Raw genomic sequence first — 12,369 nt, 5'->3', positions numbered from 1 at the left:
TAGAATATTATCTTTATGAACTATGATATGCCAATTGATCTAGATGTCTCCAAGACCATGGTCCCCAGCCCTCAGCCCTAGTAACTCACTCCCTCAAGGTGTTTAGATGTGACTAGGAAGCTTCTGTGGCTTTTCCTTGGTCAGGTTGTACTGCCTTCTCTATATTGTACGTTGTGTTTCCCTTCACCAAACTTTTGTTAAAGAAATTAAGCCTGTGACTGATGGATCTAATCAATTACCACAGCAGAAAACCCATCAGCTTAGACTGAAGGGGACAGAGAAGGAATGATAGAAGAGAATGCTGTCTGCCTCTTAGAATTCTACAGGCAAGAAACAAGCCAAAGGAGCTACATCTGTTGTCCTCCAAGAAAAGAAAAGGACTATCTTAGTCATCTAGTGCTGCTATACCAGAAACATCAGAAGTGGATGACTTTAACAAACAGAAAGCTATTCTCTCACAGTCTCGGAGGCTAGAAGTTTGAATTCAGGGCACCAGCTCCTGGAGAATGCATTTTTTCTGTGTCAGTTCTGGTGGAAGTTCCTTGTCATCAGCCGTCCCTTTGTATAGGAGCTTCTCAGTGCAGGGACCCCAGGTCCAAAGGACATGCTCCACTCCCGGTGCTTATTTTTTGGTGGTATGAGGTCCCACTCGTCTTTGCTTGCTTCTCTCTTTTATATCTCAAAAAAGACTGACTTAAGATACAATCTAATCCTGTAGATTGAATCCTGCCTCATTAACATAACTGCCTCTAATCTTGCCTCATTAACATCATAGGGGTTAGGATTTACAACACACAGGGTAATCACATTAGATCACAAAATGGTGGACAAACACATAATACTGGGAATCATGGCCTAGCCAAGTTGATACACATTTTGGGGGGACACAATTTAATCCATAACAAGGACCATTCCTAGAGCAGCTCAGAGATCAGCAGATCTGTTGGAAGGAGCACAGGAAGCAGGGTCTTCTCGGTTTCAAAGGGTGGGGCCACAGCCTCCTAGGTTTCAAAGAGTTGGGTCTTTGCCAACTTGGTTCTGGAGTGTGGGGTTGCTGTTAAAGTGTGCCAGGAGGATCAGGCTGCCAACCAAAGTTGAGGAGGTAGAGCTGCCCTGCTCAAGGGGCAGAAAAATGGGGCATGCTGGAGCCAAGGGATGGAGTTGCCACTCAGATGGACTAGCAGAATTGGGCCGACTAGAGCTGAGGTTGCAGAGTTGCCATCTCAGTGGGCCTGGAAGGCAGAGCTGAAGCCTAGGGTAGAGTGGCCTTCACCCAGAATGCAGAGGACATGGCCAACACCCAGAGTCTGGAGGGCAGGGCCATTGCCTAGATGGTCCCAAAGAACAGAGGATTATTTTCAAGCTTTGAGAGCTAATGTAAATTGTTCTGCTGGGTTTTGAACTTGCTTGGTGCCCATTATCCCTTCTTTCCCTCCAATTTCTCCCATTTGTAATGGAAATGTCTACCCTGTACCTGCTCCACCATTATACTTTGGAAACAGATAACTTGTATTCTAGGTTTCACAGGTTCAGAGATGAAGAGGAATTTTTCCCCAGGATGGAATACACCTAACTTCTCACTCGTATTTGATTTGGATGACTCAGAAGATGAGATTTGGGACTTGGAGTTGATTTAAGATTTTTGGGATGATGTGATGGGGTGAATGTGTTTTGCATGTGTCAAGGACATGAATTTTTGAGCATTAAAGGGTGGAATGTTATGGATTGAATTGTGTCCTCCCAAAAAAATGTGTAGAAAATCCTTATCTCTATACCTGTGGTTATAATCCCATTTAGGAATGGATTGTCTTTGTTGTGTTAACGAGGCAGGATTAGTGTAGGGTGTGCCTCAGTTGATCTTTTTTGAGACACAAAAAAAGATTAAAACAACCAAGTGGGCAAGTAGAGATGGGGAAAGAGAGATGCCAAACCACATGAAGATCACCGAGGAACAGAAGCTAAAAGAGACAAAGACCTTCCTCCAGAGTCCACAGAGAGATAGCCTTCCGCTAGAGCCTCCAGACTTCTAGCTTCCTATACTGTGAGAAAGTACATTTCTATTTATTAAAGCCACCCATTTGTGGTATTTCTTTTATAGCAGCACTAGATAACTAAGATATTAACCCATATCTAGCAGAAGAGAATCTGAATCATTTGAGTTTTGAAATGTAAGTATGTCTTAAGTTCGCCAGTGAAGCAGTATGTGGTCAACGGTGCAATTAGAATATAAGTGAACTGCAGATATGGAAAAATGCATGAAACATGCCGAGAATGAAAAATTATCAGGCATATGACTAGAGCATAAGGGACTATTGAAACATACAGAGACGTGGCTGGAAAGTCAGCTGAGGACGACATTATGAGGGGCTTTGTCTATCATACTAAGGAATTTGGACTAACTGCTTAATATTTTAGTCAGATTATATTTCTAATGTATCATGTGTGATATAGTCAAAGAAATAATGAGGATTTTTCAACTATCTAGGTGAAAGAAGATTTAGGCTGGGATAAAGGAAGATGTCCTGGTTGTAAAGGGGATAAAGGGTAAGAATCAAGGAATATTTTTGCATAGAAATGCCAAGATTTTGGAGACCAATCAGACTTATGAAATGAGGATTCTATTTTAAGTTTCTATTTTGGATGATTTTTGAAAAGGAAGAAAGTGAGTACAGTTTGGAAATTATTGCATTTTGGATGCCTGTAGAAATTTACGATAATTAATCGGAAATAGATCCCAGAGCTCAGGACAGACGTTGGCTATGAAGACATAGATCTGAATCATTAGCATTGTAGGAGACATGAAGCTGCTACCAGAAATCTATGTCAGTTTTTTCAGAAGTACAGGAAAAGAAATCCCATAACTTCTAGTAACATACTTCACATCAGTAAACTGTAAGTTCTTTCACTTGTAAAAATTTATATTCAAGTTTTAATCAAAATCCTCTTTATTTTCATTCTTTTGAAAATGTTTAATGGTTATCATGATGGTACTTGCTGATGAAAAGAAAGCATTTCAAGAATAGATAGGAATGGACTATCTAATTTTGTCATTATTTATACAGTTTTAAAAAGAGCACTTCAAAATCATCATGTTTAATCTAATAGTTCTTCATTTTTTGGTTTATTTTTACAGTATTCCTTTTTTTTTGTTTACAGATGGATATATCCAGTTTTGCCAGCACCATTTGTTAAAAAGACTATCTTTTCCCCATTTAATGGACTTTGGGCCTTTGTCGAAGATCAAAAGATAGAGTGTAGGTGAATGGATTTGCATCAGTATTACTAAATCCATTGATTCAAGCTTGCATTTTTCTGAATATTTCAATATTTAAGAAAAACATTTCTTACAACTACAAAAAATGTTAAGTTTCTTCCTGATATCTCCAAAAACTTAATAATAGTAATGCATGGAGAAATGATTAAAGTATAATTGCCAACAAAACATAAAGTACCTTCTTTTAGACATGTAACTGAAATGAAATGCTAAACAAACAAAACACCTATGCTAACATTTGTTAAGACTTTTGTGTAAAAATGGGACAGAGATTTGAATATCTTTATGGGTTAGGGGGTACTTCAAAAAATTCAAGCTAAATAACCATGATAACATAAAAGAATGGCAATAAAAAGCAGAGTAGCTCTGAGAATAAAATGCTAAACTCTGTTGTTTTTCAAATTGAGCAAGACGAACATTTAAGCGTGTCCCTAGTAATAAACATCCTCAGAATACTGAGTCTCATCAAAACACAATCATAACAATAGCTTTAGGTGATCATTTAATTTTTTCATAATATATATTTATTAGAATAGCAGGAGAGGCTTTCATTTTGTTGAACTGAACAATACCACAGGAAGTGTTGCTTTTTATTTTGTTTCTGGCATTAACCATTGAATGAACATTTTATTTGTTTACTTTTAGAAGTAAAAAGGGAAGTATCTGAGAACATAAATGGAAATAGTAATTAAAGAGAATAATTAATGGCAATAGACCAATATGTACAAAGTGCCTAGTATGTGCTGTGCTTGGTGTTAGTTGTTCTACAAATTTTATTTATCTTTAGAGAAAAAAAAATTGAGGGAAATCTTGTATCATTTGAATAATTAAATATTAAAGCTTTAAAATATTAAGTAACTTATCCTGTTGTTGTTAAGTGCCGTCGAGTCAGTTCTGACTCATAGCGACCCTATGTACAACAGAAGGACACACTGCCCAGTCCTGTGACATCCTCACAATCGTTGCCATGCTTGAGCCATCACTGCAGCCACTGTGCCAATCCGTCTCGTTGAGAGTCTTCCTCTCCTTACAAAGCATGATGTCCTTCTCCAGCGACTGGTCCCTCCTGACAACATGTCCAAATTATGTGAGAAAAAGTCTCACCATCCTCACTTCTAAGGAGCATTCTGGCTGTACTTCTTCAAAGACAGATTTGTTCACTCTTCTGGCAGTCCACTGTAGATTCAATATTCTTCGCCAACATCATAATTCAAAGGGATTAATTCTTCTTTGGTCTTCATTATACATTGTTCAGCATTCCCATGCTTATGAGGCAATTGAAAACACACGGCTTGGGTCAGGCGCATCTTAGTCCTCAAAGTGACATCTTTGCTTTTAACACTTTAAAGAGGTCTTTTGCAGCAGATTTGCCTAATGGAACATGTTTGATTTCTTGACTGCTTCTTCCATGGGTGTTGATTGTGGAATGAAGTAAAATGAAATCCTTGATAACATCAATCTTTCCTCAGTTTATCATGATGTTGCTTATTGGTCCTGTTGTGAGGATTTTTGCTTTTTTTTATGTTGAGGGGTAATCCATACTGAAGACTGTAGTTTTTGATCTTCATCAGTAAGTGCTTCAAGTCCTCTTCACTTTCAGCAAGCATGGTTGTGTCATCTTCATAATGCAGGTTGTTAATGAGTCTTCCTCCAATCCTGATGCCACGTTCTCTTCCATGTAGTCTGACTTCTTGGATTATTTGCTCAGCAGATAGACTGAATAAGTATGGTAAAAGAATATAACCCTGACATACACCTTTTCTGATTTTAAACCATCCAGTACTCCCTGGTTCTGTTCGAATGACTGCCTTTTGGTCTACGTACAGGTTCCTCATGAGCACAATGAAGTGTTCCGGAATTCCCATTCTTTGCAATGTTATCTATAATTTGTTATGATCCACACAGTTGAATGCCTTTACGTAGTCAATAAAACACAGGTAAATATCTGCTTTCAGCCAAGATCGATCTGACATCAGCAATGATATCCCTCCTTCCATGTCCTCTTCTAAATCCTGCTTGAATTTCTGGAAGTTCCTGTCGAAATACTGCTGCAACCTCTTTTGCTGAAGATAATTGAAAAGTGGTTGCATCTTATCATAGGTTACTCAATTAATCAGGTTAGTGTGATGCTATAAAATCATATTCTTTTATTCTCAACAGTTCAATTTTCTCCATTTTTATTTGATTAATTATGAAGGTAATACATATACACAAAAATTACAGGGTAAAAAGTGAAAATTTCTATTCCAACTCAATTGTCTCTCCAGATTACCTTGTCTCCAGAGGTATTGCTATATAGATTTGTCTATATTTCCATTAGCATACATACTCACATTTTTTCATAAATGAGATCATTCAAAGTAACTTGCACTGTGGATTTTGCTTTTTCAATTCTTGATGACAGTACATACAGTCGTCTCCCAGTCATTTTTGGTGGCTATATAATATTCTCTGTAGTGATTTATTTAACCATTAGTTTCTTAGTAAATATTTAGTTGGTCCCATTGTTTGTTTTATAACAAAAAAGTCTCCAATAAATATTCACGTACATAAATATTTGTGCACATGAGCAAATATTCATGCAGATAGAAAAATATTTGTCTTGGTTTCTATCTTGCCATTAAATTGATAATCTATAGAAATTTGAACATATGTTGGAATGAGTTTTTTTGCTTACTGTTTATTTGTTCATTTTCTTTATAAATTCCTAAAATTGGTGTCTTTCAGTTACTATGACAAGAATAGCTAATTTTTCCTTAGCAATGTCTACATGGCAGTAAGGTACAAATCCATTGTTCAGACCATGCGTTCTTCTATCCATTTACTCAAACTGGTATTTATTAAGTGCCTAACATATCCCAAGCACCATGTCAAGTTCTGGGGATGAAAAGAGGAATAAGAAATAGTTTCTGCAAACAAGAAGCTTACAGTAGAGTAGGATAGCTTGTTTCTGGATAGATGAATGATAAATTTTTTAACCCTTATGTTCCAGATGTTTGAAGTCACTTAGACACAGTTGTCATGAATATGCATGTAATTAAAAATATGCATGTATGACTGGTTATCCTTTTAAACTGTGGCACTTTAACGAATCTACGTGGATAATTCATACGGGGCATCTTCCTTCCTCATTTTCATCTGCATTAGAAGAAGAACGATTTCATAACTAACGTTTTGTTTGCTTTTTAATTCCATAGATCATCATGGTGCAGATGATTAGTTGATTTCCTCACAAGCTTTTGAAACAGATTATGATAGACATTTCTAAATGCCCACACAATATTCATGCTAAATAAATTATGAGGAGTGCCATTTGTGAGTGTGCGGTGAAATATTCACTTGCCAGTCCTTGCATTAGGAATGCCCAAGTAACATTTATGGCCAAAGAGACATATGTGGACATGTGTTGAGCCTCTAGGAAGGTTTTTTTCCTTTTCCGAGTAAAAGGAGAGACATGGCTATTGTAGCTTTTCTCTACCCCGCTTTTTCCTGCCTTGAATATGGGCATGATGTCTGCAGTTTCAGCAGCCCTCTTGTAAGCAACTGCTGATAAAAGACAGTTCTAAGGGTTGAAGAATGGAAACATAGAAAGTGTCTGGTTTCCTGAGGGAATCACTGAGGACCTGAACAAATGTCAGCAATTGTTTCAGACTTATTATGTGAGAAAATTAAAGCCCTAGACATTTAATCCTCTGATCATTAGACTTTTGGTGTTTCCAGCTAAATTCATTGGCACTCCTTTGGTGTTTTGTAGTAGAGGCTTCTCCCATTCTTTGTGAATCAATACAATCATAAGCTCGACAGTTTTAAAATGCTCCGTCATGGCTCTGCCTATGTTGTTTTTGTCATCTTCTTCCAATGGTTATTTTTCCATGTTGTGATTTTAAAAGTTTAAATATTTTCCTTCTTAACTTAAAATCTTTTAACAAACAGTTTTTTTTTTTTTTTTTAAAGAGAGAAACTTCCTGTTGATTTTCTTCATTGAATCACACAGGCTTGGTCTGAAGTATGGTTCCACAACTCAACAGGGCAATTTTCTCTCGCTTTACAAGTAACATGCATTTATCTGTGGAACCTTGGCACATTCAGCTGCATCACAAATGTAACCATAATATCGTGCCGGGTAGAGTATCTTTTGCTAACTCTGTTCACTCTAACCCAGAAGTTCTATCACTAGATTAAAAACTCACTGGTGTGGTTTTTATCCACTTATACAGACAACTTATGGAGATAATCACTCTCAAACTCTGTTTTGTTTATACAGTCCCCAAAACCCATACCTGTCAAGTCCATCCTGATGCATAGTGACCCTGTAAGACAGAGTAGAACTGCCCTACAGGGTTCCAAGGCTGAATCTTTATGGAAGCAGACTGTCATATCTTTCTTTTGTGGACAGGCTGGTGGGTTCAAACCGCTGACCTTTCGGTTAGCAGCCAAGCACTTATCCACTGAGCCACCAGGGCTCCTTTAACAGCCCCCTGGGGGTGCAATCTCTACCTCTTAAAGTGGCCACAGCAGCAGGGCTGCTCCAGCCAGAAGATGCGCAGCCAGGCTGCCTCGATGCAGCCCACATTGCAGAACCATTTTCCAACACTTAGAGAGCACAAACATCCTTCTTATACCTGGTAAATCTTCAATAATTAATACAACTTTTATACAAAAAAATACTGTCCTTTGTTCATCCATGGTATAGTGAGATGGGTCTAGAATATTTGGATAGCCTCATTCAATAACTGTAGGATCACTGAAAGTGCTGCCATTTTTATTAAATTTTGTAGTGCTCTCTTAAGATACTTGGGAAAGTAAAATAGCTAAATTTTATTGAATGATCATTAACTTACTAAACTAAGACTATATTGTTATTGGAATGTGGGCCATGGTCTACAATTATTGTTTCAGCAATATTTTTCCAGAAAAATATGAAGTTAATAAAAAAGAGGGTTTACCTGATTTCCTCCCATACCATGACAGTTGAATATACCCACTTTTTCATTTTCCTTGCGGCCCATGTTGTCTAAACATTGATTGGTTTCAACATTTCTTATCTAAGGAAAACAAACACACAACAAAGGCAAGTGAAACATAAGTCAGATAGTGATTTAAGTCAGAAAATCTTTTTGATAATATCAAATTGCATAGATTGCTCAGTAAATGATAGAAGTTTGTAAGGAAATTTCTCCAAGAACATCTTGATTTAAGTATTTTTCTTTTTGTGCTTCCACTCTCAGATCAGTGTAAGTTACTAAACTCCTACTGAAGTACATGTGAACCGCACTAGCATTGTCATTAGCATCTAATCAAGATGTTGCTCATGGTATAGTATCAGAAAAGAAAATATGTGCATATTATGAATTAGGAATTATTCTTAAAATCCTTTTAAAATTAGGACAATGTTCAAATTCTACTCAAATAACCATAGTCTATTCTTGAACCCCTATAGTACCATATGCAAGGAAATAGAAATAAATTGATTAAATGTTCAAATTTGTTTTTTTTAATTGCTTCATTACTAGATGTTGCATTCTCTGCATTAATAAAGATTAATTATACTGATGATTTCTGTAACTAAAACATATTCCATGCATCTTCTTCCATTCCCAATGCCAAACTTAATGGAATGTGCTTGACCCTAAGAAAAGTTATTACAAGGCTAAATGGTGATTTCATGTTACAACTTCCTCAAAAGCAAGATTAAATTGCTAACTGCAAACATAAGGTTCTTGGTTTATGCTCAAACACTGCATTAGCCCCACAATTAACATAAAGTTAATGCATATCTGAGCCAAATGTAATTACAAAGGCCATTCATTGAGTTTAAAGATGCTAAAATGACTAAACAAGCACAAAATTATGCAAAAAAAAAAAAAAAAAAAGAAGAAAAACCCTTCTAATTAAATGAAATGTTTCAGATTTTTTCCTTGGTCTCAACTCAAATATATATTTTTACTTTTCTACTGTGCTTCTGAGAAATCTTTACCTCTGACCTATATTAAGACATGCATATATTACTATTCATTCATGGATTGCTTTGGATATATCTATTTAGTTATTTATGCTTTGGGAACATATTTCTTTACGCTGAAAAATGATTAACATTAGAAACTTCCCTATAGAATGAATTAACCAAAACCAAAAACCAAACCCATTGCTATCGCGTTGATTCCAAATCATAGGAACCCTATAGGACAGAGTAGAGCTGCCTCGTAGGATTTCCAAGGAGAGACGGGTGAATTCGATCTGCTGACCTTTTGGTTAGCAGCTAGGTTTGTACAGTTCACTTTTTTGTGTGATGCAGAATCCCACAGTCAAGTAATGACTCCAGAAGTTGGGAAAAGTAGTATGATTTGCAGCAAGGCAACAATCAGCAACTGAGAAAACTGGGGATCAAAATTTGCTCTTAGAAAGAGTTAAAAAGAACTGGGCAGGGTGGTCAAACCCTGTTCCAATGAGCTGAGATGTACAGCAGGATTATAGAAGCTATCATTAAAAATCTGAGCAGCAAACCATTAGAAAGGACCAAAAAAAATCCCAAACCCATTGCAGTTAAGTCAATTTAGATTCACAGTGACCCTACAGGAAAGAATAGAATTGCCCTATAGGTTTGTAATGTTTATGAGAGCAGACTGCCACATCTTTTTCCGGAAGAGTGGCTAGTGGGTTTGAACTGCTGACCTTTTGGTTAGCAGCCGAGGGCTTAACCACTGCACTACCATAGCTCCTTATTAGAAGGGACAGAACATGTAATTGCTGTCAAGAAGTTGTTCACCTGAGTTGTGGGAGAAATTTATTAGGGTTGAGAGTTCTTAGGTATTTGTCAGGGTTGCGAGTTCTTAGCAGAGCAGCTGGAATTTTTCTTGGAGGAGAAAAAATTGTGGATTCCTGGTCTCATTTTGTAAAGTTTCTGGATAAATGGCTGAACAAAAGAGTTTTGCAGGTTTTGACATAGCTCAACAAAATCATTATTACTGGTACTGGCAAAAGGTGAAGCGAGAATTCCAGCCACACCAGAGTTATCACTGTGGCCACTGGTATGAGCGACAACAGGGCAGTCACCCTCTTTCTGGCTACAGTAACGGCTGTGAATTGGGTGGAAATGGAGACAGTCTTCATTCCACGCTTGAGACCCCAGAACACCTAGCTGGGACTTCAGTTATTATCTGTGAGGGAACCACAGCTCTGGCTGAAAACCAAGATGAAGATCCACTAGAAGGTAACGTAAACTTTGTGCTACAGTGGTTGAAAACAGAACATAACCCCATTTCCAGGCTGCTTATTCACTTAGCTTGCTAGAAACAGAGATTCAACTGGAAAATTCCAATGTAGATTGCCTAAGCCAGTCTCTTCAGCGATTTGTCCTATTTTTGGAAACAGCTTCTATGGTAATAGCTTCAGCTAAACTGCCTCTCTGGGTCTTTCTGGAGGACTGAGAAATGGGGATATTCCCTAACAATAGAAAGACAATCCAAACCTTCACTTCAATATTGAGACATTAAACACAGAGTTTATCGTGAGAAGTGAGGAACTCTAGGATTCCCTCATGAATTGTCACTGGCAACTTCTAGATACAGTTTACTCTGAAATCCCAGAGAAGACCCCAAAGTGAAGCAAGGTGTTCATGCAATTACTCAATATCCTATTAATTCTATCCTGTTCTATTTTTGGTTTTGCAGAGAAAAAAAGTATTCTCCCAAGAACGTATTCTCCTAGAAATGTACTGGATTCTGTTTGTAAATACAAACTTCCAGGGACTTAAATGTTATTGACATGATCAAATGTAATATAAATAAACTTGACCAGCACATCCAAAAAAAAAAAAAAGTTCTACGCCTGTAAAAAGTTGGATTGGCAAAAGTTGTGTGATAGATATATTTACAAAATGACAAGAAGAAAAATAAAGAGTAGCTGTTGAGGCTGCTTATGTACAGCTAAACACCTAGGGATTTGGTTCGTTAGTTTGGAGGTTTAGGGTCATGGTTTCATGGAACAACCCAGTTAATTGGCCTAACAATGTGTTTAGTGCTTCTGTTGTACCCCCTAGTTCCTTGCATAGTACCTGGGGTCTTAACAGCCCGCAAGCGGCCATCTGCGGTACAATTGGTCTCTATTTGTCTGGAGCAACAGAGGAAGGAGAGTCAAGGATAGGAAGAGGATATGGAATGGGTGGCTAATCACCTCCCTGAACAACTGCCACCTATGCCATGAGATCAGAAGAACTGGATGGTGTCTGGCTATCGTTACTGAACATTTTGATCAGGGATTCTATCGAGGAATCCTGATCAAAAGGAGGAAAATACAGAAGAGAATTTCAAATTCTCATGGACTCCAGACTTTCTAGAGCAACGAAAGCTGGGTGAATGAAGCCCTGTAACTATTGCCCAGAGATAATCTTTAAACCTTAAACCAAAAATATCCTCTGAAGTCTTCTTAAATCCAAATAACAGTTTAGCTTAACTAGTAAAAAACGTCTGCCTTGAGCATTATGCCGTTTTAAGAACTATCTATATGGAATCAAATTGACAACAGCAACTTGAAACATTAGACAGGAACCTTAAAGGGCAGTGAGTTTATGTGACTGGGGGAGGACCAACTAATAAAAGGAGGATGAGAAAGGTTGCACAACAGGAAGAATGTAATCAATGTGACTGAATTGTACATGTAGAAACTGTTGAATTGGTATATGTTTTGCTGTGTATATTCTCAACAACAACAACAAAATAAATAAAATTAAAAGAAAGAAAGGGCAGAACACATAGTGAATATCAGAGGAGAAGGATACAGGCTCCAAAGAGCAAAATCAAGGCCCATACTGGTAGGGATAAGGCTAAAATGTACTCTCAATCTGATTTAGGTTGTTTCAGAATCTGGATGGGACTGAGCCTTCAAATACTGACAAATATAGTATAGAATATGCAGGAGAACAAGGGGCTGTATTGAAACTGGAGAAGGGAAGACATATACTTCCCTCCTATTCCCACCTTCAATCCCAGCCCATTAATCCTCTTGAGTGATTGCCTTGTCAGTGGAAGGTGATCGCCACAGAACCATGTAGAGTTCTGTGAATTCCACCCACTGCTCCCCCTCCATCTCCTTTTATA

General features: G+C 37.5%; 2 protein-coding genes across 2 annotated transcripts in view; one reads left to right on the top strand and one right to left on the bottom strand.

Moving 5' to 3' along the window:
* The window catches only part of GALNT13 (polypeptide N-acetylgalactosaminyltransferase 13), a 668,619-nt gene that overhangs the window by 45,532 nt on the left and 610,718 nt on the right, over positions 1–12,369 (bottom strand). The window contains exon 11 of the mRNA XM_004375392.2: positions 8,221–8,319. Coding sequence (XP_004375449.1) covers positions 8,221–8,319 — 99 coding nt within the window. The remainder of the gene's footprint in view (positions 1–8,220; positions 8,320–12,369) is intronic.
* Positions 10,184–10,802, top strand: LOC111820403 (putative uncharacterized protein C6orf52). The gene is made up of 2 exons (XM_023730407.1): positions 10,184–10,484; positions 10,732–10,802. The coding sequence occupies exons 1-2, from the start codon at positions 10,184–10,186 to the stop codon at positions 10,800–10,802; spliced, it is 372 nt and encodes a 123-aa protein (XP_023586175.1).

This window comes from Trichechus manatus, unplaced genomic scaffold (assembly GCF_000243295.1).
Source record: "Trichechus manatus latirostris isolate Lorelei unplaced genomic scaffold, TriManLat1.0 scaffold00036, whole genome shotgun sequence".
NCBI classification, from domain to species: domain Eukaryota; kingdom Metazoa; phylum Chordata; class Mammalia; order Sirenia; family Trichechidae; genus Trichechus; species Trichechus manatus.
Note: the sequence above shows the minus strand (reverse complement) of the source record. Positions and strands in the feature narration are given on the sequence as shown.